The sequence below is a fragment of the Pongo abelii genome, chromosome 23 (assembly GCF_028885655.2).
Source record: "Pongo abelii isolate AG06213 chromosome 23, NHGRI_mPonAbe1-v2.0_pri, whole genome shotgun sequence".
Classification (NCBI taxonomy): domain Eukaryota; kingdom Metazoa; phylum Chordata; class Mammalia; order Primates; family Hominidae; genus Pongo; species Pongo abelii.
This window is the reverse complement of record NC_085929.1, coordinates 22,626,238-22,653,025: the sequence shown is the minus strand read 5'-3', so window position 1 is coordinate 22,653,025 and position 26,788 is coordinate 22,626,238. Positions and strand designations below refer to the sequence as shown.

The 26,788-nt window shown below is 42.8% G+C and overlaps 1 protein-coding gene and 1 pseudogene across 1 annotated transcript; both read left to right on the top strand.

Moving 5' to 3' along the window:
• Positions 1-3,723: 3,723 nt before the first annotated feature.
• LOC100432278 (uncharacterized) lies at positions 3,724-23,760 on the top strand (annotated as a pseudogene).
• A 2,126-nt stretch (positions 23,761-25,886) lies between these two features.
• LOC129047382 (HEAT repeat-containing protein 5B-like) lies at positions 25,887-26,753 on the top strand. The gene is made up of 2 exons (XM_054543005.2): positions 25,887-25,994; positions 26,497-26,753. The coding sequence occupies exons 1-2, from the start codon at positions 25,919-25,921 to the stop codon at positions 26,736-26,738; spliced, it is 318 nt and encodes a 105-aa protein (XP_054398980.1). The 5' UTR covers positions 25,887-25,918; the 3' UTR covers positions 26,739-26,753.
• Positions 26,754-26,788: the final 35 nt, after the last annotated feature.

Here is a 26,788-nt window from a genome sequence, read left to right as displayed (position 1 = left end):
GGGCCTCCAAAACGCTGTCTGCTTCCTCTTTTTCTTTTTTTTTGGAGAGAGTTTCAGTATTTTAAGGATCTAATTTGCTTTTGGGGAGTTGCTTCCTGAGAAACATAAGCGCCCCCCGCCCCACCCAACCACCCAACTCTGAACCGTTTATTCATTTCCCTGTCTGGGCAACCAAAGCTTTCCTAAGCTGTTGAGGACTTAACTTACTTTTTCCTTCCTTCCTTCCTTCCTTCCTTCCTTCCTTTTTCTTTCTTTCTTTCTTTCTTTCTCTTTCTTTCTTTCTTCCTTCCTTCCTTTCTCTTTTTCTTTCTTTCTTTTTTTTCTTTCTTTCTTTCCTTCTTTCTTTCTTTCTTCTTTCTTTTCCTTTGTTCCTTCCTTTCTTTCCTTCTTTCTTTCTTTTTTCCTTCCTTCCTTTCTTTATTTCCTTCTTTCTTTCTTCCTTCCATCCTCCCTTCCTCTTTTTTCTTTCCTTCTTTCCTCCTTCCTTCCTTTCTTTCTTTCCTTCTTTCTTCCTTCCTTTCTTTCTTTCCTTCTTTCTTCCTTCCGTCCTCCCTTCCTCTTTCTTTTCTTTCCTTCTTTCCTCCTTCCTTCCTCTTTCTTTCCTTTGCTTTCCTTCTTTCTTTCTTCCTTTCTTTCTTCTTTTTCTTTCTTTTCCTTCCTTCCCTCCTTCCTCTTTCTTTCTTTCTTTTTCTTTCTTTCTCCTTCCTTCCTCTTTGTTTCTTTCCTTCCTTCTTTCCTTCTTCTCTCTTCTCTTTCTTTCTTCTTTCTTTCTTTCTTTCTCTCTCTTCTTTCTTTCTTTTTTTTGTTTTGACAGAGTCTGGCTCTGTTGCCCAGGCTGGAGTGCAGTGGCACAATCTTGGCTCACTGCAACCTCCACCTCCCAGGTGCAAGCAATTCTCCTGTTTCGGCCTCCCAAGTAGCCATGATTACAGGCACGCACCACCATGCCTGGCTAATTTTGTATTTTTAATAGAGATGGGGTTTCACCATGTTGGCCAGGCTGGTATCAAACTCCTGACCTCAGGTGATCCACCTGCCTCAGCCTCCCAAAGTGCTGGGACTACAGGCGTGAGCCACTGCACCTGGCTTGTTTGTTTTTTAATTGATGCCAAAAGTCACTCCGGTTTAGTAGAACGTGGGATGTCATGGGTAGAACTTTCTCCGTAGTCTTTGCCAATTCCATCCTCAGAATCTTGCAGAACAGGGGCCCAGACGGGAATCACTTCACTGTCACAAATGGTGTAGAAGTGAATGAGCAAGGCCAGGTGCAGAGGCAGCTCATGCCTGTGATCCCAGCACTTGGGGAGGCCGAAGCAGGTGGATCATTTGAGGTCTGGAGTTCGAGACCACCCTGGCCAACATGGTGAAACCCCGTCTCTACTCAAAGTACAAAAATCAGCCAGGTGTGGTGGCTCAGGCCTGTAATCCCAGCTACTCGGCAGGCTGAGGCAGGAGAATTGCTTGAACCTGGGAGGCAGAGGTTGCAGTGAGCCGAGATCATACCACTGCACTGCAGCCTGGGCGACTGAGCCAGACTGTGTCTCAAAGAAAGAAAGAAAGAGAAAAGGAAGGAAGGAAGGAAAGAAAGAGAGAGAGATAAAAGGAAGGAAGGAGAGAGAAAGAAAGAAAGAGAGAAAGAAAGAAAGAAAGGGAAGGAAGGAAAAATGGAAGGAAGGAGAGAAAGAAAGAAGGAGAGAGAAAGAAAGAAGGAAGGAAGGAGAGAGAGAAAGAAAGGAAGAAAGAAGGAAGGAAGGAGAGAGAAATAAAGAAGAAAGAGAGAGAGAAAGAAAGAAGGAAGGAGAGAGAGAAAGAAAGGAAGAAGGAAGGAAGGAGAAAGAAGGAAGGAGAGAGAGAAAGAAAGGAAGAAGGAAGGAAGGAGAAAGAAAAGAGAAAGAAAGAAAGGGAGAAAGAAAGAAAGAAAGAAAAAGAAAAGAAAGAAAGGGAAGCAAATGTACACTGCTCAGGAATCTCCTTTTCCTGCAAGATTCTTTGCGTTTTTCTCTGCAGGGAAAAAACAAAACCACACACACACACTACACACACACAGCAATAAGCTTTCATCCAGCCGGCAGAAGACAGTTTCCTAGAGAGTCTGTACACAGTCATGGTGCTGGAGGCTCAATTTCAGACTGGGTCCTGCAAACGGGCATTTGCAGAGGGCACGGGAGAGGCTACTGGGGAATTAAGAGCTGCAGAGACGAGGGTCTGCGGCCATCACCTTTGCAGCTGCAGGAGAGAGGAGGTGATTAGGGAAGCTCCGTGTTCCCTTCTGAGCCTGGCTGGTGCGTTGTCCCCACCCTGCCCCCAGCACCACACAGTTCATTGCAATGCAGGCCCTGCTTTCGGGTTTAGCAAAGGTAACTTCCCCTGGCACCCCCAGGCTTCTGCTTCCAGCACAGCGACTGTGACGTGGTGTTTGCACCTCAGTCCTCATACAGAATTCGCCCACCTCAACTCAATCTTCCTCTCCCGGCGGTACCATTAATATTTTAATTTAATCAGAATTTCTGGGACTGGCTTGCCATCCTGAACAACCTAGTTACCTGTCAGCCTCTATCAGCTTGTCATATTAGAGAGGATTGTCCTAGGAATCTAATTTGCTTTAAATGATTTCGTGGGGTGTTGGTCTATAAATCATCTCGATGCAGGCCTGACAACGTGAAGGCTTCGGTGGGTAAACAAACCACACTTGTTTTATTTTCAGCAGGCACAGACTTTGCTTTATCAACTTCTTATTGATTTTCATGCTCCAAGAGGTCAAAAAATGTTTTTGCTTCTCCTTTACATACAAAAACATTATTCGTAGAAGAGCTGTGGGCAGGCAACTCTCATTAACATAAGTTCTGAGATTCGCAGGTGAGCTGGCTGGTTGGAGAAACGACACACACCTGTTTCAGCCAAGCCCCTGGTGGAGTTTGGAGTTTCCAAAACGTTGACTTTTCCTCTTTCTGGTCAAAATAGAAATTATATGGATATTAAGGAGCCCCAAGTCTCTGCAGGGATGTGGAGGAACCCTGGACATACAAATACACACACACACACACACACACACACACACGTACACACACTCACCACCCCATGCCAAGAAGATACACAGAAAACTCACTCACCCTTCACTTGAGTTGGCAGATTTGGAGCTGACTTAATGAAGGAAAGAAAAATTGCAGCTACAAAGTAACACAGAGCCAATGAAAAGACAAAAACCACCATTAGATTTTCTTCTTTTCTAAAGTTTTATTTTATTTTTAAGAATCATTGTTCGGATCAGGCGCAGTGGCTCACGCTTGTAATCCCAGCACTTTGGGAGGCTGAGGTGGGAGAATCACAAGGCCAGAAGTTCAAGACCAGCCTGGGCAACATAGCAAGATCCCATCTCTTAAAAAAAAAGTACAAAAGTTAGCTGGACCTACTGGTGCAGACCTGTATTTCCAGCTACTGGGGAGGCTGAGGTGGAAGGATGGTTTGAGTCCGGGAGGTTGAGGCTGCACTGAGCCGTGATTGCATCACTGCACACTCCAGCTTAGGCAACAGAGCAAGACCCTGTCTCAAGAAAAAAACTCCATAATGATTGTACACATTTATGACATATAATATAATGCTTCCAAGCACGTGTATATCATGTAACGACACCTCATGGTAATTATCAGATCCAGCTGCTCAGAAATCTCATTTTCCAGTGGCTAAGGAATATGCGTTTTTTTTTTTTTTTTTTTTTGAGACAGAGTTTCGCTCTTGTCACCCAGGCTGGAGTGCAATGGCATGATCTTGGCTCACTGCAACCTCCGCCTCCCAGGTTCAAGCGATTCTCCTGCCTCAGCCTCCCAAGTAGCTGGGATTACAGGCATGTGCCACCACGCCTAGTTAATTTTGTATTTTCAGTAGAGACAGGGTTTCATCATGCTGGTCAGGCTGGTCTCGAACTCCTGACCTCAAGTGATCCACCTGCCTCAGCCTCACAAAGTGCTGGGATTACAGGCGTGAGCCACCATGCCCTGCAATATGTATCTTTTTTAAAAAACTTTATTTTACCATAAGTTATTGGAGTACAGGTGGTATTTGGTTACATGAGTAAGTTATTCAATGGAGATTTGTGAGAACGTGGTGCGCCCAACACCCGAGCAGTATACATTGTATCAAATTTGTTGTCTTTTATCCCTCGCCCCCTTCCCACACTTCCCTCCAAGAAAATCCTCTCTTTGGACTATTTTGTAATATACGATATATTCTTGTTAAATATTGTCACCCTGCAGAGAAATGAAACTATGTAATTTACTCCTATTTAATTGTAACTTTGTACACGTGGACCAACTTCTTTCCATCCCTTCTTTCTCCCTCCCTTCCACAGCTTCTGGTAATCACCACTGTGCTGTCCATTCCTAGGAGATCAACTCTTTATTTTTATTTTTATTTTTTTTTTTGAGACAGAGTTTCGCTCTTGTCACCCAGGCTGGAGTGCAATGGCATGATCTTGGCTCACTGCAAACTCTGCCTCCCGGGTTCAAGCGATTCTCCTGCCTCAGCCTCCCCAGTAGCTGGGATTACAGGCGTGTGCCACCACGCCTGGTTAATTTTGTATTTTCAGTAGAGACGGGGTTTCATCATGCTGGCCAGGCTGGTCTCGAACTCCTGACCTCAAATGATCCACCCACCTCAGCCTCCCAAAGTGCTAGGATTACAGGCGTGAGCCACTGCGCCTGGCCAACCCTCTCCTCATTCAGGGGCTTAAATAAAATTTGCTTTTCTCCCCAAAGGCAGGTCGCCACCCCACTCAGCCCAGTTTCAAAGGATGGAGTGTAAACGGTGGGTTGCCCAATTCCTGCTGCCATGAAATACTTCAGCTTACAGCAGAAAGCCGGGTGCAGACACCATGCTTTATTTCTATTTCCGTGAACAAGAAGTGTCTCTTGCAGTCTGCAATATTTGTCGTCAAAAAGTTCACTGGCTGTTGTATCAAATCAGCCACCTCTATAGGGTGTGATCGTTGACAATTTTTTGTTACATCCCGATGGCTGTTTTACCTGGACCATTTTCTTCCTTTCATGGGTGAAGCAAAACTCCTTGGCAGACTTTTTTTTTTTTTTTTTTTTTTTTTGAGACAGAGTCTCGCTCTGTCGCTCTGTTGCCCAGGCTGGAGTGCAGTGGGGCAATCTCGGCTCACTGCAAGCTCCGCCTCCCGGGTTCACGCCATTCTCCTGCCTCAGCCTCCACAGTAGCTGGGACTACAGGCACCCACCACCATGTCCACCTAATTTTTTGTATTTTTAGTAGAGACAGGGTTTCACCGTTTTAGCCAGGATGGTCTCAATCTCCTGACCTCGTGATCCGCCTGCCTCGGCCTCCCAAAGTGCTGGGATTACATGTATGAGCCACCGTGCCCGGCCAATGTGATGATTATCTATGGATATACCCCGATCATCAGCAGGAAGAAATGAAGAGCTATTGGTTAAAAATACAAAGTTGCAGTTACGCAGGATGAATAAGTACTAATTTGTAACAATTCAGTATGAAATAGTGTGACCTTGGTTAACAAGACTCTGCTCTATGCCTGACATCTGAGAACAGGGGAATTGAAGTCTGAACTTTGTTCAGAAGAGGATGGCTTTGCAGGCTTTGCTGAGCATGCTGAATTCACGGTTTCCGGGTCAGCCCCTGAGCTGCCCAGGGACAGGGTGGAGACCCTGCCCCAGAAAGTCCAGGAGCTAGGAACCTGCTTAGAGACACATTTCAACAAGGAAAACTACACCCAGGCCGGCCTCCTTAAAAACACATAGGCCGGGCGCGGGTGCTCAAGCCTGTAATCCCAGCACTTTGGGAGGCCGAGGCGGGCAGATCATGAAGTCAGGAGATCAAGACCAGCCTGGCTAACATGGTGAAACCCCGTCTCTACTAAAAATACAAAAAAAATTAGCCGGGCATGGTGGCGGGTGCCTGTAGTCCCAGCTACTCAGGAGGCTGAGGCAGGAGAATGGCGTGAACCAGGGAGGAGGAGCTTACAGTGAGCCTAGATCACGCCCCTGCATTCCAGCCTGGGTGACAGAGTGAGACTCCATCTCAAAACAAACAAACAAACACATATATCATGGGCCAGATGCGGTGGCTCACACCCGTAATCCCAGCACTTTGGGAGGCTGAGGCGGGCGGATCACCAGAGGTCAAGAGTTCCAGACCAGCCTGGCCAACGTGGCGAAACCCCATCTCTACTAAAAATACAAAAATTAGCTGGGCATGGTGGTGGAGGCCTGTAATCCCAGCTACTCAGGAGGCCGAGGCAGGAGAATCGCTGGAACTCAGAGGGTAGAGGCTGCAGTGAGCTGAGACTGCACCACTGCACTCTGCAGGTTGAGTGACAGAGCAAGACTCTGTCTCAAAAACAACAAAAACAAAAACAAACCATATATCATGAAAAATACATTAACCCAGCACTTTGCAAAGCTGCTAGGTGTGAATCCTGCTTGCCAGCTTGGCAGCTCCATCACCGTGGAGGTCAACGTCTGGGAAGTGTTGCAACGTCTGGGCAGTTGCAGAGGTGGGCTTGCCTGTCACAAACATGGCTCTGGACCCCTTTACTTAAGATATGACTGGCTCCCTGCTGCCCACCCACCCCACAAAACCTGGGGAGATACTGCAGGAGGAGTATGTGTGGGATGGAAGATTGTTCTCACCTTCCCATTTGGATATTAAAGAGGCCATCGGTGGTGGGAGAGTTTGCAGCATTTGGAGCTGGAGAGGTCCTTCCAGGGCCAGGTCTGCCAGGGAAGGGATGGATGCGGGATCCTGAAAGAAGAATGAGGCGTGAGGGCTCATTGCAGAAGTTAACTAATGCTCTGAGATTTAATTTTTCAAGGAAAAAATGACCATTTCTACACAGACATGTACATAGACCATTTCTACATAGAAGCACCGATTTGCAATGTCCATCATGAGGACTTTTGTTTGCTTCCCCCTTCATGGGAAAATTGCTTTAATACCGCTCTTGTTTTTTTTTTGTTTTTTTTTGTTTTTGAGACGGAGTCTCGCTTTGTCGTCCAGGCTGGAGTGCAGTGGTGTGATCTCGGCTCACTGCAAGCTCTGCCTCCCAGGTTCACGCCATTCTCCTGCCTCAGCCTCCTGAGTAGCTGGGACTACAGGCGCCCGCCACCACGCCCGGCTAATTTTTTGTATTTTTAGTAGAGATGCGGTTTCACTGTGTTAGCCAGGATGGTCTCGATCTCCTAACATCGTGATCCGCCCGCTTCGGCCTCCCAAAGTGTTGGGATTACAGGTGTGAGCCACTTCACCCGGCCAATACCGCTCTTGTTTTAACCCACTTTCGCCCTTGGCTGGTCCGAGGTGCAAAGACAAATTACTTTGGGATAAACCTGGGGTTTGCATCATAGTGTGAGCCGTTTGTGTAGGGCTGGATGCACCCAGAGGTGCACACACAGATCCATACACAACACAGACACTCAAGACACACACACATCTTTAGACAACGTACATGTATAGACACAACACAGCACGCTCAACAGACACACGCATGCATATACAACACACAGTCAGACACAAACATATACACACACACACACTCAAGACAACATCTATACACGACAACACGACACACATGTATATATAAATAATGCCACACACGATCAACAGACACACACACACACAACCCACACTCAAGACACTTCTATACACAACACACATGCATATACACAATACCACACATGCTTAACAGACACACACACAAGACACACTCAAGACACAAGGTCTATAGAGAACACACATGTATATACACAATACCACACACGGGATCAACAGACAGACACTAATATACAACACACATTCAACAAACACACACACAAACACATCATATATACAAGACACACAGATCTATACACAACACACTCAACAGACACACAACAGACACACACAACATGCTCAACAGACACACAACACACAAGAGACACACAAACACATCATATATACAAGACACACACATCTATACACAACACTCAACAGACACACACATACACAACACACAACAGACACACACACAACACGCTCCACAGACACACAACACACAAGAGACACATGCACAAACACATGATGAACACAGCACATGCACTCAAGACACACATGGACACACAACACAGTTTAATGTAGGTTTCCTACCCTTTTATAACTGAAAAAAATAAGAATGAGGCATGAGGGCTCATTGCAGAAGTTAACTAATGCTCTGAGATTTAATTTTTCAAGGAAAAAAATGACCATTTCTACACAGACATGTACATAGACCATTTCTACATAGAAGCACCGATTTGCGACATCCACCATGAGGACCTTTGGTTGCTTCCCCGTCCATGGGAAAATTACTTTAATACCGCTCTTGTTTTAACCCACTTTTGCCCTTGGCTGCTCCGAGGTGCAAAGACAAATTACTTTGGGATAAACCTGGGGTTTGCAGCAAAGTGTGAGCAGCGTGTGTAGGGCTGGATGCACCCACTGCTTAGCAGTCACGGGCTCACCCCGGAATGTGGGGAGGCCAGACGTGGGGCCTGGTCCCTGCCGCCACTAATTAGCATGGGTTTTGTAGCCAGTCGTTAAAAAGGCCGGGTCAAACAGTTGCAAAGTTATGAAGCAGCCACACACGCTAAAGACCTGGGCTTTGCAGAGGTATGAATGTTTCACTGTGTTACCAACTTCTCCTGAACTTTGGCGTCCTCATGGGAAAAAAAAAAAAAAAAAAAAACCTTCTAACAGGGGAGGGAGACATGTAAATGACCTCCCCGTCTCCACACTGCCTTTTTCCTGGATTGGAACTGTGGCGTTGAAAAGGAGTCTTATCTCCAGATACCCAAGTCAACCTCAGCAAAATTAACTCCGTCTTTTCCAAGATGTCGTCAAGATTATTTTTCCATGATGACAGTAAGAGTCAGAAAATATACCACCTTGATAAATATATATTTATCATTAGGTGCTTCTTGGGCCAGCTAGAAGATGAGTGGGTTTTAAACTTTGGAGCTGGCATCTTGAGAAGGCATTCATTCAGTTTTGTGTTTTCACCCAGAAACCCACATTGATACTGGGCTTTGGAACTCGGCTCTGATTTCAAATTCCTGTCTTCCTAAGACAGTGTGGCAGGCAGGTTCCATGGCTCCGACGTGCGTCTCTGCGTGTACGTAGGTGGTCAGGTCAGCGGGCCAACGTGCCGACGCTACAACAAATGATACATATAAATTATTGGAGCACTCCAGGAATGGCAATTTGACTTTTTATGAGCCTGTAACGACATCCCTAGAGAAGTGTGTGTGTGTGTGTGTGTGTGTGTGTGTGTGTAATTCTGGAAAGGATTTTGCATTTTCATACCTTTGGCACCACTGACTTTAAAAGGGGCTGCTTTAGATTTTGAATTTCTCCACTCATCAGTAAGAGCCATTTTGGTGTTTTTTTCTTCTTCTTTTTTTAATGTCTGGTTTGTGCAGGAAATATAACGATTCTAATCCTTGTTGAGGGGGGGTCTTCAAAAAATGAGACTTTGGGGTGTAAAATGGAGCTTACCCGTCTACATCTTGGGCATGGCAGTTTGGGCACCTATTTCAAGGGTGTGGGCATGAAACCACAGGCTCCTGTGAGCTCATATCACTGCTGATGGGTTGGCAGAGTAAGCGGGTTCCGGACACTGTGGCAATTTAACCCACAGTGAGAAAAGCAGGCAGAGATGAGACGGTCAGCTGCAAGCAGCCTTTCTTCCCGTAGGCTGATGGGCTGAGACACTGCGTCTCTTCCTGCCTAAACCTGTTCTGGATGTTTTCGCCACAAACTGGCACCTGCAATGTAATGGGTTGGAAAACGGGCTCTGTGGGGAATTGGATTTGCCTTGCTTGGGGGTGTCTCTCTTGAGGCCGTGAGCCCTGACTCCCTGCTCTCTGATCCATGAGGGTGGACTCGGGAGGCAAGGGGATGAGGCAGATACCAGAAGGGAACGGAGAGACGAGCCCTTGGAAGCAGCAAAAGGTTTAGATATTGTAAGGGTTTCCTGGGGATGCTGTCACAAAATGCCAAAAACCAAGGGATCAAACAAGAAAAATTTAATCTCTCTGTGTCCTGAACTGTGGTCCTCCTAAAAACTGTATATACATCCTCAGTCTCATAGCCTGTGAACAGGACCTTATCTGGAAATAGGGTTTCTGCAGATGCAGTTAGTTAAGGATTTCAACATGAGATCATCCTGAAGTAAGGTGGATCCTAAATGCAATGACAAGTGTCTTTCTAAGAGACAGAAGAGGAGACACAGACACGGAGGAGAAGGCCACGTGGAGATGGAGGAGAGACAGGGAGGACTTCTGGACTCCAGGAATGCCAGTATTGGGTCCACTATGATTGTGTTCAGTTCCTTCTGGAGGCTCTAGGGGAGGATCCTTCCTGCCTCTCCCAGCTCCTGGGGGCTCCAGGCATCCCTGGGCTTGTGGCCACATCACTCCAGTCTCTGCCTCCATCTCTACGTGGCCTTCTCCTCTGTGACTGTCTCCTCTTCTGTCTCTTAGAAGGATGCCTGTCTTTAGATTAGGGCCCACCCTACTCCAGGATGATCTCATCTCAAGATCCTTCACCTAATTACATCTGCAAAGACCCTGTTTCCAAATAAGGTCACTTTCCCAGGATCCAGGTGGACATATGTTTTGGGGAGTCCTCCATTGAACCCACTGCCCACACACAGTCTGGCCTGCGGCATCCCCACACTGGAAATTCCACAGCGTCAGCTCTGACTTCTGGCCTCACTATGTCCCCAAGCCTCACTGTTTTGGGAACTGGTCACTGACTCCCAGCTCTGGGCCTGGATCTGTCCCTGTGTCTCTGTTCTGCTGGCTTCCAGACTGGCCTCATTACTTCCTGGACCCCACTTCTCCCTCTGGAGCCCACACCCTTCCTCAGTTGGGCACCCCAGGCCCTTGAGAGGCTCATCTGGCCCTGCCACCTGTCTCAACTCTGAATTCCCTCTCATCCCTCCCCTCCTGGGGTCCAACCCACCTCACATTGATATCTATCTATGTATCTGTCTATCTGTCTATTTATCTATCTATCTATCTATCTATCTATCTATCTATCTATCTATCCATCCATCCATGTACCGTCTATGTATCTATCTATCCATCCATCCATCTATGTATCTATCTATTTATCTATCTACCCATCCATCCATCTATGTATCTATCTATCTGTCTGTCTATCATCTATCATCTTTCTGTTTTTCTATCATCTTTTTGTCTATCATCTATCATCTATGTATCTATCATCTATCTATCATATATCTATCTATCATCTATTTATCTGTCTATGTATCTATATATCATCTATCATCTATCTATCTATGTAATCTATCATCTATCTATCCATCCATCTTCTATATTCTATTGACTGCATGCATTATCATCTATCATGTATGTATCTATCTATCTACCTATGTATCATCAGTCTTTCTATAAATCATTCATCTGTCTATCTTCTGTCTTCTATCTACCTATCTATTATCTATGTATCTATAGATCCATCCATTCATCTACTATCTATGTATCTGTCTATCCATTATCTATTTATCGACCTATTTCTCTATCATCTATTTATTCTCATCTATCATCTAACTATCGATTGATCTCATCTATTATCTATCTATCATTAGTCTATTAATCATCAATCTATCTTCTATATTCTATCTATCATCTATGTATCTATAGATCTATCTATTCATCTATCTACTCTCTGTGTATCTATCTATCCATTATCTATCTATCTATTCTCATCTGTCATCTAACTTTCGATTGATCTCATCTATTATCTATCTATCACGAGTCTATTAATCATCAACCTAACTATCATCAATCTATATATGTATCTATGTATCTGTCTGTCATGTATCTATCTATCTATCATCAGTCTATCATCTATCTACCTATTTATCATCTATCTATCTGTGTATCCTGGCCACATTCCCTGGGCTGAATGTGATCCCTAATGCTTGCCTCTCTTGTTGCCCAGACATCTCAGTCAGATACCAGATGGGACCTTCTCCCTTTCTCTGCAACGGAAGCATCAGTTCTAAGCCAGGCCCCATCCATCCCGGCCGCTCAGGCCCCATGCATCCTGGCTGCTCAGAGGAACTGTAGTTAGAGAAAAGCTTGATCCCAGGCCTGGAGTGGTGTCTGCACAGAACACAGGACAGAAACAGAAGGACAGGGGAAGTGGAGTGGGTGCTGTTGAACAAGGATGCCTTAGTAAACATTCAGGGATGGGGTCAAATGAGGTGTGGAAATGGCAGTTCTGTCTCCCAATTCACGAGAACATATTTGAGAAAGAAAAAGATGGGGCTAGAAGAAATATGTGAGAGGATTCATGGTACCATTTAGGAGATGCTATTTTTTTCCTTTTTTTTTTTTTTTTTGGAGACGGAGTCTTGCTCTGTTGCCCAGGCTGGAGTGCAGTAGGAGATACTATTTCTTAAACATTTTAAAACACCTTCATGAACTACTTTTTCTATTCTGGTAAAATATACATACCATAAATTTGCCATTGCAATCTTTTTTTTTTTTTCTTTGTTGAGACGGAGTTTCGCTCTTGTTGCCCAGGCTGGGGTGCAATGGTGCAATCTCAGCTCACTGCAACCTCTGCCTCCCAGGTTCAAGCAATTCTCTGGCCTCAGCCTACTGAGTAGCTGGGACTACAGGCACCTGCCACCACGCCCGTCTAATTTTGTATTTTTAGTAGAGATGTTGTATCTCCATGTTGGTCAGGCTGGTCTGGAACACCTGACCTCAGGTTATCTGCCCACCTTGGCCTCCCAAAGTGCTGGGATTACAGGCGTGAGCCAACGTGCCAGGCAGTGCAATAATTTCTTATTTTTTAAATTTTACTTTAAGTTCAGGGATACCTGTGCAGAACGTGCAGGTTAGTTACACAGGTATACATGTGCCATGGTGGTTTGCTGCACCTATCAACCCATCATCTAGGTTTTAAGCCCCATATGCATGAGGTATTTGTCCTAATGCTCTCCTTCCCCTAGTCCCCAACGCCCCAACAGGCCCCGGTGTGTGATGTTACCCACCATGTGTCCATGTGGTCTCACTGTTTGAATCCCACTTATGAGTGAGAACATGCAGTGTTTGGTTTTCTGTTCCTGTGTTAGTTTGCTGAGGATGATAGTTTCCAGCTTTATCCATGTCTCTGCAAAGGACATGAACTCATCCTTTTTTATGGCTGCATAGTATTCCATTGTGTATATGTGCCACACTTTCTTTATCCAGTCTATCATTGATGGGCATTTGGGTTGGTTCCAAGTCTTTGCTATTGTGAATAGTGCTGCAGTAAACATACATGTGCATGTGTCTTTATAGTAGAATGATTTATAATCCTTTGGGTGTGTACCCAGTCATGGGATTGCTGGATCAAATGGTATTTCTGGTTCTAGATCCTTGAGGAATCACCACACTGTCTTCCACATGGTTGAACTAATTTACACTCCCACCAACAGTGTAAAAGTGTTCCTATTTCGCCAGGCATGGTGGCTCATGCCTGTAATCCCAGTACTTTGGGAGGCTGAGGCCGGTGGATCATGAGGTCAGGAGATCAAGACCATCCTGGCTAACACGGTGAAACCCTATCTCTACTAAAAAATACAAAAAATTAGCTGGGCGTGGTGGCGGGTGCCTGTAGTCCCAGCTACTTGGGAGGCTAAGGCAGGAGAATGGCGTGAAACCAGGAGGTGGAGCTTGCAGTGAGCCGAGATTGCACCACTGCACTCCAGCCTGGGTGACAGAGCGAGACTGACTCAAAAAAAAAAAAAAAAAAAAAGTGTTCCTATTTCCCCACTGCAATCAGTCTCACTGTGCTGCCCAGGCTGGAGTGCAGTGGTGCAATCATGGCTCACTGCAGCCTCGACCTCCTGGGCTCAAGCGATCCTCCCATTTCAGCCTCCCAAGTAGCTGAGACTACAGGTGAGTGCCACCACGCCAAACTAATTTTTGTAACTTTTGGACAGATGGGGTCTTGCTCTGTTGTCCATGCTGGTCCCGAACTCCTGGGCTCAAGTGATGTGTATTGTTTTAATTCTTATTTTTACTGATTGTTAAGTCAAAGATCTCTAGTGCTACACCCTAGAAAGGATCCTTTCCTTTATTTTTATTTTTACTTATTTATTTTTTTGAGATGGATTCTCGCTCTGTCACCCAGGCTGGAGTGCAGTGGTGTGATCTCAGCTCACTGCAACCTCCACCTCCTGGGTTCAAGTGATTCTCCTGCCTCAGCCTCCTGAGTAGCTAGGATTACAGGTGCGTGCCACCACACCCAGCTAATTTTTGTATTTTTAGTAGAGATGGAGTTTCACCACGTTGGCCAGGGTGGTCTCGAACTCTTGACCTGGTGATCCACCAGCCTTGGCCTCCCAAAGTGCTTGGATTGCAGGTGTGAGCCACCGGTCCCAGCCGAAAAGATCTTTTCAAAAATAGTAGACAATATATGAAGTGTCCAATTTCTCTACATCGTCCTCCTCCTCACCAACCCTTGCAATTTTCCATTTTTTAAAGAATCATAACTGCTTCCAATGAATGCAAAATCATATATTTGCTACATAACGCCCATTTGTGGAGTAAGCAAGTCGACCTGAATTTCACACACTGCTTTAAACTTTTGTTATGCAAATTTGCAAATCCAGAATCAGGGAGAAGAGTATCTGGAAACACTCCCATCAATCATTTACCAGGCACCTGTTTCTTTGAGGCTGTGATATTTTGAGGCAAATTCTAGACATTACATCATTTAGCCTATAATTACTTTAGGATGTAAATCTAACAGATAATAACATGTTTTATTTCATAACCACAACACTAACTATGAAGGCTTCATAATAACAGTAATTCCTTAAGGGACTTTGTTCAGATTTGCTTTATTTATTTATTTATTGAGATGGAGTTTCACTCTTGTCACTCAGGCTGGAGTGCAATGGTGCAATCTCAGCTCACTGCAACCTCTGCCTCCCAGGTTCAAGTGATTCTCCTGCCTCAGCCTCCCAAGTACCTGGGATCACAGGCATGCACCACCACACCCAGCTAATTTTTGTATTTTTAGTAGAAACGGGGTTTCACCATGTTGGCCAGGCTGGTCTCGAACTCATGACCCCAGGAGATCTGCCCACCTGGGCCTCCCAAAGTGCTGGGATTACAGGCGTGAGCCACTGCGCCTGGCCCCAGGTTTGCTTTAGAACGTCAAAGATGAATTTCTACAGTTTGTTTGTTTGAGCCAGAACTGAAACAAGGTCACCTTGTTATATTTACTGATTTTTCTCAAGTACCTCTTTAAAATGAGACCTGAGACAAATATATATAATTCTATATATATATTATTTTATAATATAAAATTATATATTAATTATAATATATTATTCATCTGTCATATATAAATATATATTTATATTATATGTTATATCAATATGTATAAATTATATATTTAAATATACAATTTAAATAATATTAAACAATATTTAATATAGCATATTATATGTAATATAGCATACATATGATATAGCATATTATATATCAATATATAATGTAATAGTATATAACTATTAATATTAATTAATTATTGCTCTTCATTAATTATTAATAATACAATGATTGTTAATATAATAAATATTATATATAATATAATACATAATATTATATAATATATACATATAATATAAATATATTATATATTATATAATATGAATATATTATATATTATATAATATGAATATATTATATATTATATAATATGAATATATTATATAATATATAATATGAATATATATATTATATAATATAAATATATTCATATTATATAATATATATATTTATATTATATTATATAAATATATTTATATTATATAAATACATTATATATTATATAATATAAATATATTAATATTATATAATATAAATATATTATATATTATATAATACATAATATTATATAATATATACATATATAATATAAATATATTATATAATAAATAATATAAATATATTATATATTTATGATATATTAATTATAATTTATAATAAATATAATATAGATTATATTATTATATATTTTTAATATATTTTTCTATGTAAAAAATGCACTGAGGTGAGCTTCACATAACATAAAATTAAACATTTTTAAAAGGAACGAGTCTATGGCTTTTCATATATATGTAGTGTTGTTCAACGATCACCTGTATATAGTTTTTTTGTTTTGAGATGGAGTCTTGCTCTGATCCCCAGGCTGGAGTGTCATGGCCCAATCTCAGCTCAAGCAACCTCCACCTCCCAGGTTCAAGCAATTCTCCTGCCTCAGCCTCCCCAGTAGCTGGGATTACAGGCGCCCACCACCATGCCCGGCTAATTTTTGTATTTTCAGTAGAGAAGGCATTTCACCACGTTGGCCAGGCTGGTCTCGAACTCCTGACGTCAGGTGATCCACCTGCCTCGGCCTCCCAAAGTGCTGGGACTACAGGCCTGAGACACTGCAAGGGTCACCGTATCCATTCTTTAATAAAATTTCTTTTTTTTTAAATTTTATTATTATTATACTTTAAGTTTTAGGGTACATGTGCACAATGTGCAGGTTTGTTACGTATGTATACATGTGCCATGTTGAATTCTTAATAGAATTTCTTTAGATCAAGCCGCATTTCACAAGTCCATGCAGCCCCTACGCCTCCAGGCCTGAAAGAGTTAAAGCTAATTCTTTTTATGTTGGAGATTACCACTTTATTACCAATGCTTTGCAAAAGTGCCATTATCATAAAATTGAAAAACGCCATCAAATTCTCTCCACGTGAAGAGTGGAGGCTTTTAGACGTGGGAGCGATTCTGACGCTGATGGGTGGCAATTACCCTGTGACCATCGTCTGAGCGGAGGATTAAAAATAATAATTAAAGTAATGAGGCATGAGTGGGATTTAAGGAACTCTCACCGTACTTAATTTGTTTTTGTAGTGAATTATTTAAATCTTCTTCCCAGGCCCCCATGCCTCCCATTTTTGTTTGGAAAAGGGACGTGCATTAATGGTTTTTAGAAGTGTACGTGGTGAAGCTGGTAAATAATAATACGATTTTGTTTTGTTTTGTTTTGTTTTGAGACAGAGTTTTACTCTGTCACCCAGGCTGGAGTGCAGTGGCTCGATCTCGGCTCACTGCAACCTCCGTCTCCAAGGTTCAAGTGACTCTCCTGCCTCAGCCTCCCGAGTAGCTGGGACTACAGGTGCCCGCCACCATTCCCAGCTAATTTTTGTATTTCTATAGAGATGGGGTTTCATTGTGTTAGCCAGGATGGTCTCAATCTCCTGACCTTGTGATCCACCTGCCTCGGCCTCCCAAAGTGCTGGGATTACAGGCGTGAGCCACCGCGCCCAGCCTTGTTTTTTGTTGTTTTTTGTTTGGCTTTTTTTTTTTTTTTTTTTTCTGAGACAGAGTTTCACTCTTGTCATCCAGGCTGGAGTGCAGTGGCTTGATCTCGGCTCACTGCAACTTCCATCTCCCGGGTTCAAGCGATTACCCTGCCCCAGCCTCCCAAGTAGCTGAGGTTATAGGCATCTGCCACCACGCCTGGCTAATTTTTGTATTTTTAGTAGAGACGGGGTTTCACCATGTCGGCCAGGCTGGTCTTGAACTCCTGACATCAGGTGATCCACCCACCTCGGCCTCCCAAACTGCAGCGATGACAGCAAAGACGTGAGCCGCCGCACCCAGCAAATAATGCGATTTAAAAACAAAACAAAACAAAAGGAAGCTAATGCTGTTTTCTGTCTTAGGAGTGTTTGAGTTGGAGTTGACAGGCTAGCTGTTAATATCCTTGTATTTGCTCTGTCCCTCCAGGAAAGATATCCCACATGGGGGAAAGGCTGATACATCCAGCCTTAATTATGTAAACATAATTAATTATAAATGCTGATACATGTAGCCTTAATTACGTCACCACCTTCCACTGTCCAGAACACATGTGGGTGTGTCTATGTTTATTACAGACGTGAGTGTTGTGATATCATCCTCTTGCCTCTCTCTGTGAAAACTCCTGGCATCCTCACGCAAATTTCTTTCCTGGTTTTATTTTCCAATCTTGACGATCTTGCTTAGCACAGATGGCCGTCTTTAGAAATGGCAGACGACCAGCCGGGTGCAGTGGCTCATGCCTGTCATCCCAGCACTTTGGGAGGCCGAGGCGGGAGGATCATGAGGTCAGGAGATCAAGACCATCCTGGCTAACATGGTGAAACCCCGTCTCTACTAAAAGTACAAAAAATTAGCTGGGCGTGGTGGCAGGCACCTGTAGTCCCAGCTACTCGGGAGGCTGACGCAGGAGAATGGCTTGAACCCAGGAGGCGGAGCTTGCAGTGAGCCGAGATTGCACCAGTGCACTCCAGCCTGGGTGACAGAACGAGACCCTGTCTAAAAAAAAAAAAAAGAAAAGGAAAGAAAAAGAAATGGCAGACGACCTAGGTGAGTGCTTTTATTTGCTTTGTCCAATCCGAGAGAATTGAACACCAAACGCCTCCAGATGTAATTTTGTAGCAAAATGCCAGAGTCCTGAACAATTTGTAAAGGCAAAGAACAGCCACAAATGCTGGTGTTTCTTGCCTGGAATTTGGAGAGTTCGTTTCTTGGCTGATTGGGTGCCTTAGGGACCGGGTGTGGTGGCTCACACCTTGAATTCCAACACTCTGGGAGGCCAAGGAGTAAGGATTGCTTAAGGCCAGGAGTTTGAGACCAGTCTGAGCAACATAGTGAGACTCTGTCTCTCAAAACACACACACACACACACACACACTCACACACACACCTGTAGTCCTAGGTACTCAGTAGGCTGAGGCAGGAGGATTGCTTGACCCAAGGAGTTCGAGGCTGCAGTGAGCCGAGATTGCACCACTGCACTCCAGCCTGGGCAACAGAGTGAGACTCCATCTCAAAAAAAAAAAAGAAAAAAAAAGACCAGCCTAGCCAACATGGTGAAACCCCGTCTCTATTAAATATACAAAAAAATTAGCTGGGTGTGGTGGCACACACCTGTAATCCCAGCTACTCGGGAGGCCCAAGCAGAAGGATCGCGTGAACCCGGGAGGTGGAGGTTGCAGCAAACCAAGATTGCACCACTGCACTCCAGCCTGGGCAACAGAGCGAGACTCCATCTCAGAAAAAAAAAAAAAAAAAAAAAGACCAGCCTGGCCAATATGGTGAAACCCCGTCTCTATTAAATATACAAAAAAATTAGCCAGGCGTGGTGGCACACGTCTGTAATCCCAGGTACTCAGTAGGCTGAAGCAGGATGATTGCTTGACCCCCAGGAGTTCGAGGCTGCAGTGAGCCAAGATTGCACCACTGCATTCCAGCCTGGGCAACAGAGTGAGACTCCATCTCAAAAAAAAAAAAAAAGACCAGCCTGGCCAACATGGTGAAACCCCATCTCTACTAAATATACAAAAAAAGTAGCTGGGTGTGGTGGCACATGCCTGTAGTCCCAGGTACTCAGTAGGCTGAGGCAGAAGGATTGCTTGACCCCCCAGGAGTTCAAGGCTGCGGTGAGCCGAGATTGCACCACTACACTCCAGCCTGGGCAACAGAGCGAGACTCCATATCAAAAAAAAAAAAAAAAAAAAAAAAAGACCAGCCCTAGCGAACATGGTGAAACCCCGTCTCTACTAAATACACAAAAAAATTTGCCGGACGTGGTGGCAAATGCCTGTAATCCCAGCTACTCGGGAGGCCCAGACAGGAGGATCGCTTGAACCCGGAAGGTGGAGGTTGCAGTGAGCCAAGATTGCGCCATTGCACTCCAGCCTGGGCAACAGAGTGAGACTCCATCTCAAAAAAAAAAAACAAAAAAGACCAACGTAGCCAACATGGTGAAACCCCGTCTCTACTAAATATACAAAAAAATTAGCTGGGTGTGGTGGCACACACCTGTAATGCCAGCTACTCGGCAGGCCCAGGCAGGAGGATCGCTTGAAACCGGGAGGTGGAGGTTGCAGCGAACCAAGATTGCACCATTGCACTCCAGGCTGGGCAAAAAGAGTGAAACTGTGTCTCAAAAACAGACAAAAAAAGAGTGTCTTAGGGGTGTCTTAGTGGGACAATTTTGTGGCCTGAGGAGAGGTTTCACTCCCTCAGGGGTCTTCCCCTCCCCATGAGCCCTCCGGGGCCCCTAAGAGCAAAGTGTTGACAAGCACGTCTTAGGACGCCCACCCTGTTGAAATGGAGTTTCACTTTTATACTAAGTGCCTCAGCATGAAGGTTTTCTTTCAACACAGCAATCCCACTGAAAGAGCTGGGAGAAGGTTGAACTGAGGGAGCATGGAGAAAACCCACCTCAAATAACAAACAGGGTGTGGGGGTGCAGTATCCTTAACCGTTCCTCTCTGCAGGTCTCTTAGCTGATTAAACCGATGGAAAAATCGATGCATTCTGGTCTAGAAGGACAGGAGGCAGCTTGCGTACCCACCTGTTAGAGGCCGGGAAATCAAGCCCCAGAGACTTGGGGGTGATAGAAATAAAATCTACGAGCTTCAATGGCCTCATCTGGAAACTGTGAATTAAAGGCAGGGTTGAGAGAGAAATTCCTTAGCATCCAGGGTGATTTAACTCCTTTCCGTGGTCTCCAGAGTATTTCTAAGTGGCACTGGTCATATAAAAGGCACTAATCAGCCGGGCGCAGTGGCTCACGCCTGTTAACCCAGCACTTTGGGAGGCCGAGGCGGGTGGATCACTTCAGGTCATGAGTTCGAGACCAGCCTGGCCAACATGGTACAAAACCCTGTCTCTACCAAAAATACAAAAATTAGCCAGGTGTGGTGGTGCGTGCTTGTCATCCCAGCTACTCGGGAGGCTGAGGCAGGAGAATTGCTTGAACCCGGGAGGCAGAGGTTGCGATGAGCTGAGATCGCATCACTGCACTCCAGCCTGGGTGACAGAGCGAGACTCCATCTCAAAAAAAAAAAGCAGGGTTGAGAGAGAAATCCCTTAGCACCCAGCATTATTTAACTTCTTTCAGCAGATTTGACTGTATTTATAAGTGACACTGGTCATATAAGAGGCCCTAATAAGCCAGGCATGGTGGCTCACACCTGTTAACTCAGCACTTTGGGAGGCCGAGGCAGGTGGATCACTTGAGGTCAGGAGTTTGAGACCAGCCTGGCCAACATGGTACAAAACCCCATCTCTACTAAAAATATAAAACATTAGCCAGGTGTGGTGGTGCGTGCCTGTCATCCCAGCTACTCAGCAGGCTGAGGCAGGAAATTGCTTGAACCCGGGAGGCAGAGGTTGCGAGGAGCTGAGATTGCATCACTGCACTCCAGCCTGGGTGATAGAGTGAGACTCCATTTAAAAAAATAATAATAATAAAATAAAAATAAAAATAAAAAGGAGGGTTGAGAGAGAAATTCCTTAGCACCCAGCACTATTTAACTTCTTTCAGTGGATTTGACTGTATTTCTAAGTGGCACTGGTCATATAAAAGGCACTAATCAGCAGGGTGCAGTGGCTCATGCCTGTTAACCCAGCACTCTGGGAGGCCAAGGCGGGTGGATCACTTCAGGTCATGAGTTCGAGACCAGCCTAGCCAATATGGCACAAAACTCCGTCTCTACTAAAATTACAAAAATTAGCCAGGTGTGGTGGTGCGTGCCTGTCATCTCAGCTATTTGCAAGGCTGAGGCAGGAGAATCGCTTGAAACCAGAAGGTGGAGGTTGCAGTGAGATCATGCCACTGTAGTCCAGCCTGGGCAACAAGAGCAAAACTCTGTCTCAAAAACAAAAAAATATATATATATTCATAATATATATATATATTTTTGTATATATATCATTCATTCATATATAAATATATATATTCATATATATATTCATTAGGCAAATAAGATTAAAGAATTACAGCTTTTTAAAGAGAAATTGCCTAACATTGTTATGATTTACAGGTTCACTTACGTGGTTCCCATTTGTTACTTCGACGAGCAGCTGTGGCATGTCTTCGGCTACTTGCACAAAGAGAAGCAGCGGAAGTATGTGAATATGCCATGAGCCTGGCAAAAAATGCAGGGGACAAAGAGAGCAGTAGTGCCAGTAAGTTATATTATTGGTCAATATTCTTTTATGTTTAAATAATTGTACATTTCAAATAAGTACTATTTATCAAACATTTTTGTGTTGAACTGTGGCCAGATGTCTTATTCTTTGAAATAAAACCATTACCACTTTTAACATTCCAATTTGGTATTCTTGATAATTTTGCATTTTGCTTTTTAAAAATGTTTGCAAGTTGGGCATAGTGTTGTGTACCTGTAGTCCTAGCTACTCAGGAGGCTGAAGCGGGAGGATCACTTGAGTCCAAGGGTTCAAGTTTACAGTGAGCTATGGTCATGCCCCTGTGCTCCAGTCTGGGTGGTAGAGTAAGACCATGTCTCCTAAAGTAAGGAAGTAAGTAAATAAATAAGTAAAAAGGTGGGTGTGAGCAACTGGATTTAGAAAAAAATTATTTGCAGCTTAAAAAAACTGAATAATATTTAGTATCAGAATATTTCTGCCATTTCTTGAGGATGTTTTAGGGGCACTTGAAGGTTTCCAGTTCTGGATGGTAGTTAGCCTCTTGTGATGTAATTTTTCCTCTAAGAAGGTAAGACCAAAGTAGCCAATAAAACTATGAAATGTCAGTAGATGTTTGGTAGCAAAAGGTTGATCTTTGCTTCCTTTAGTTCTTTCTGCTTTTTTGGAGGGTTTTAGGTATAGCTTAAATTCCTAGCTGGTCTTCTGATATCTAAATGTAGGTGCTTTGGAAACTTTTTAAAAGTTTAATTGACAGAGATATTTCCCCCATTATGAAGGAAAATTTTTACTTATAAAAGTTTTCTAATGCCTAGAAGCTGCGTGGATACAAAGAAGCAAGATACAAGAATAACTTCAATTTTAGCATAGCATAAGAACTTTATTAGCAGACATATACAGTATTGTAGAATATTAAAGAAGTGTATTATAAAAATCTAACAGTAGACATTACTGTTTTTTGGAGAGAAAACATCACCAAAAGTAGTTACAGACCTCTCTGAATACATATAAATTTTCAGAACTTCTAAATGTCAGTTGCCATAAACAAAATTGAGACTACTTGGAAGGCTGAGACAGATCACTTGAGCCCAGGAGTTCAAGTCCAACCTGGGCAACATAGTGAGATCCTGTCTCTTTAAAAAAAGAAAAGAAAAGAAAAGAAAAGAAAAACAGAAAGACAGCTAAGATAGGGAAAAATATTTACAAAATATATTTTTATTAACTAATTTTATTTACTAACATATGTATTTAATAAAATATAAAAGTGTTTAAAGCTTTTACAAATGAGTATGTTTGAAGTCCCCAAGATCACCCCCAGGTTTGATGATTTCCTGGGTGGACTCAGTGTATAGGCATTTTCCTGGCTGTGTTTATTATGACAAAAGGAAGAAAAGGTGTGTAGGAAGAAGTTAGAGGAAACCAGGCACAAGCTCCCCAGAGCCCTGTCCCCATGGAGTCATAGAGATTGCAACCCAGCAATGGATTGTGACAGCATGCGTGTAATGTATTCTCCCAGAGAAGCTTATTAAAGACTTAATGCCCAACGTTTTTATTGGGGGCTGATCCCATAGGCATTGCCTGCCTGGCACATACCAAAAAGTTCGGACTCAGAAGGAAAGCAGATGTTCAGCAGAAGCCACAGTTTAGGTACAGCGAGCCACTTTTATCAGGGAATTAATGGTGGGAAACCTCTAGAAACCCAATTCCCAGACGCTAGCCAAGGGCTAACCTTGCAATTAAGTCTTACTAAGGTAGTCTCAGGCCTGCAATATTAATTCGTTTTTGCATCTTGTAAAAACCACTAGAGCACATTTTATAAAGAAGAAATAACAAATATCTTTAACCTCCAGTGATTTAACAATTGCAAGTTACTATAATCATAAAATAGCATTTTTCTTCTATAAAACTGATCAAGATTAAAAATAATAATTATAACCAGTGTTGGGAAAAGTAGGAATAGATATTTCTTGTACTACAGATAGAAATGTAGAGTCATACACATTTTCTGGAGGGTTTTTTAGCACTATGTCCTTGAAGTTTTCAAAATGTGCTTACCCTTTGACCTAGAAATTCCCTCTTAAGGAATTCGTCCTCTAATCAATTAATTTTCTTTTAAGGAATTTGTCCTCAGTGATTAATCAATTAATTTTCCCTTAATTTATTGGTTTGCTGCATAGCCGTTAACATTCATACTATAGAAGTATAATTACTGAAATGGGAAAATATTCACTATCTACTGCTAAGTGAAAAAAAAGTCTCTGTGCCTAATCTCTTCCTAATGTTCTCTTTTCTTGGAACCCTTTCACTTAACTTTTTCTATTGTTTTAGAATTTCACTCACTATGGCTATTTTCTTCAAACCTCCCCTTATTCTGTATTTGGGGTGACACAACAAAAATAGTTACCTTTCAACTCCATTCCTCTATTATACTCCCTTTAGGGTTCAGTGGGCTCTAGACTTCAGAGGGCGTAATAACACTCATTCTTAAAGCCACCAGTTATATACCACTGCTGTTTACAAGAATGAAAAGATTTTCCGATGAAGCAAGAAATGTAACCACAATTTCATGACAACATTACTTTTTGGTTGTTGTTACTCTTTGGATTTTCCCAATTTTTATTTATTTATTTATTTATTTATTTATTTATTTATTTATTTATTTTTGAGACAGAGTCTCTGTCACCCAGGCTGGAGTGCAGTGGTATGATCTTGGCTCACTACAACCTTCACCTCCCAGATTCAAGCGATTCTCCTGCCTCAGCCTCCCCAGTGGCTCGAATTACAGGCACCTGCCACTGCACCCGGCTAATTTTTGTATTTTTAGTAGAGGCAGGATTTCACCATCTTGGCCAGGCTGGTCTTGAAATCCTGACCTTGTGAACCTCCCACCTTGGCCTCCCAACGTGCTGGGATTACAGGCATGAGCCACCGTGCCTGATGGAGTTTCACTCTTGTGGTCCAGGCTGGAGTGCAATGGCACAGTCTCGGCTCGCTGCAACATCTGCCTCCTGGGTTCAAGCGATTCTCCTGCCTCAGCCTTCTGAGTAGCTGGGATTACAGACACCCGCCACCATGCCCAGCTAATTTTTGTATTTTTAGTAGAGACGGGGTTTTGCCATGTTGACCAGGCTGGTTTTGAACTCCTGATCTCAGGTGATCCACCCGCCTCAGCCTCCCAAAGTGCTGGGATTACAGGCATGAGCCGCTGCGCCCGGCCTTGGATTTTCCCAATTTTTAAATGAACTCTTAGGGTACAGTCCACTTAGAGTTTGTGTTCTGGCTTTATAAAAATTTTAAAATCTGAACTATAAGACTGAATAAGTTTCAATTTATTCTTCTAACAAATACAAGTTTTTTAGTTTGTTAAATATATTTAGCAGTGTATCTCTGTCCCACACTTTTTCTTATTAGAATCAAATATTTATTGAGCGTTCCCTGAGATTTGTTTACAATATCTCAGAATAATCAGTTTTACAGTTCAAGGTTTTACTCTAATTGCCAGATTAAATTATAATCCCAAAGATATGTAAACTAGAGGCCATAGTTAAATTGTATATAGCTAGCTGGTTTTGTGGCTATTGTGAATTTATATGTAAGACTTGGTCTTTATCATTATTATTACCTATAGCGTACACCAAAATCCCATACAAATTCATTTGTAAAAATTACCTTTCGGATGTCAATCTTTTTGCACCTGGGGTTAGTTCTTGAAGTGATATCCATTGCCGGCACCAAGGTTTTAATATAACAGAAACTGCTCTTGAGGGACTTCTTTTTGGAATGCTAGACTGGGAAACAGAAAATTATGTTCTGATATTCATGACACTTTGGGACATATGCTTTCTTCGCTGGCAGTAGAAAAACTTTCTCATTGGCTAATGCTTTGTAAAGATGTCCTGGCAGCTTCTAGTGGTAAGTATTTAATGTGTGTTCTTAAAATAGTGGAAATTGTTTTACTTCTGATATATACATATAGATATATGTATAAAGATACACACATGTAAATTTGAGCTTATATTTAAAAGTAATAACTTTGGATCTACAAATCCCTGTCAAAATGTTGAAAGTTAAATTATGTTATAAACAAATGAGCTTTTTTATATTGTTGGGAGAATGTATTTCAAAATTTGTTGGATGTTCAAACTAAATTTTCATGTATAAAAATCCCAAGTTACTCTAGAGTATGACATAGTCTGTAAAACTATGGAAATATGTAAATGTAGTTTACATATTTATGTTATCTTCTCCCTGGCTTTTGATTGTTTAAAAAAAATTCTGCTAGTTTTACTGTTTTCCAGCAAGTAAGAATTTAGTCTTTTTTTAAAATTAAAAAAATTTTAATATTAATAACTGTTTTTAAAGGATCATTTTTGCTTATGTGAAGTTGTCATAATATTCCTTATTCTTGTTACAGATATGAGTACTGCAACTATCTTAAGTAGTGGAAAAGATGAAGAAGCTGAAAAGAAAGATGAGATGGATGATGATACCATGTTTACCACGTTAGGTGAAGAAGATAAATCAAAGCCCTTTGTGGCCCCTCGCTGGGCCACTCGAGTATTTGCTGCCGATTGCCTGTGTCGAATCATCAATTTGTGTGAGAATGCAGACCAGGCTCACTTTGATCTTGCCTTGACATGTTCTGCTAAACTTTGAAACCCTACAAGTAAATTTAAAATCAGCACTTCTTTTCCCCAAAGCATTTT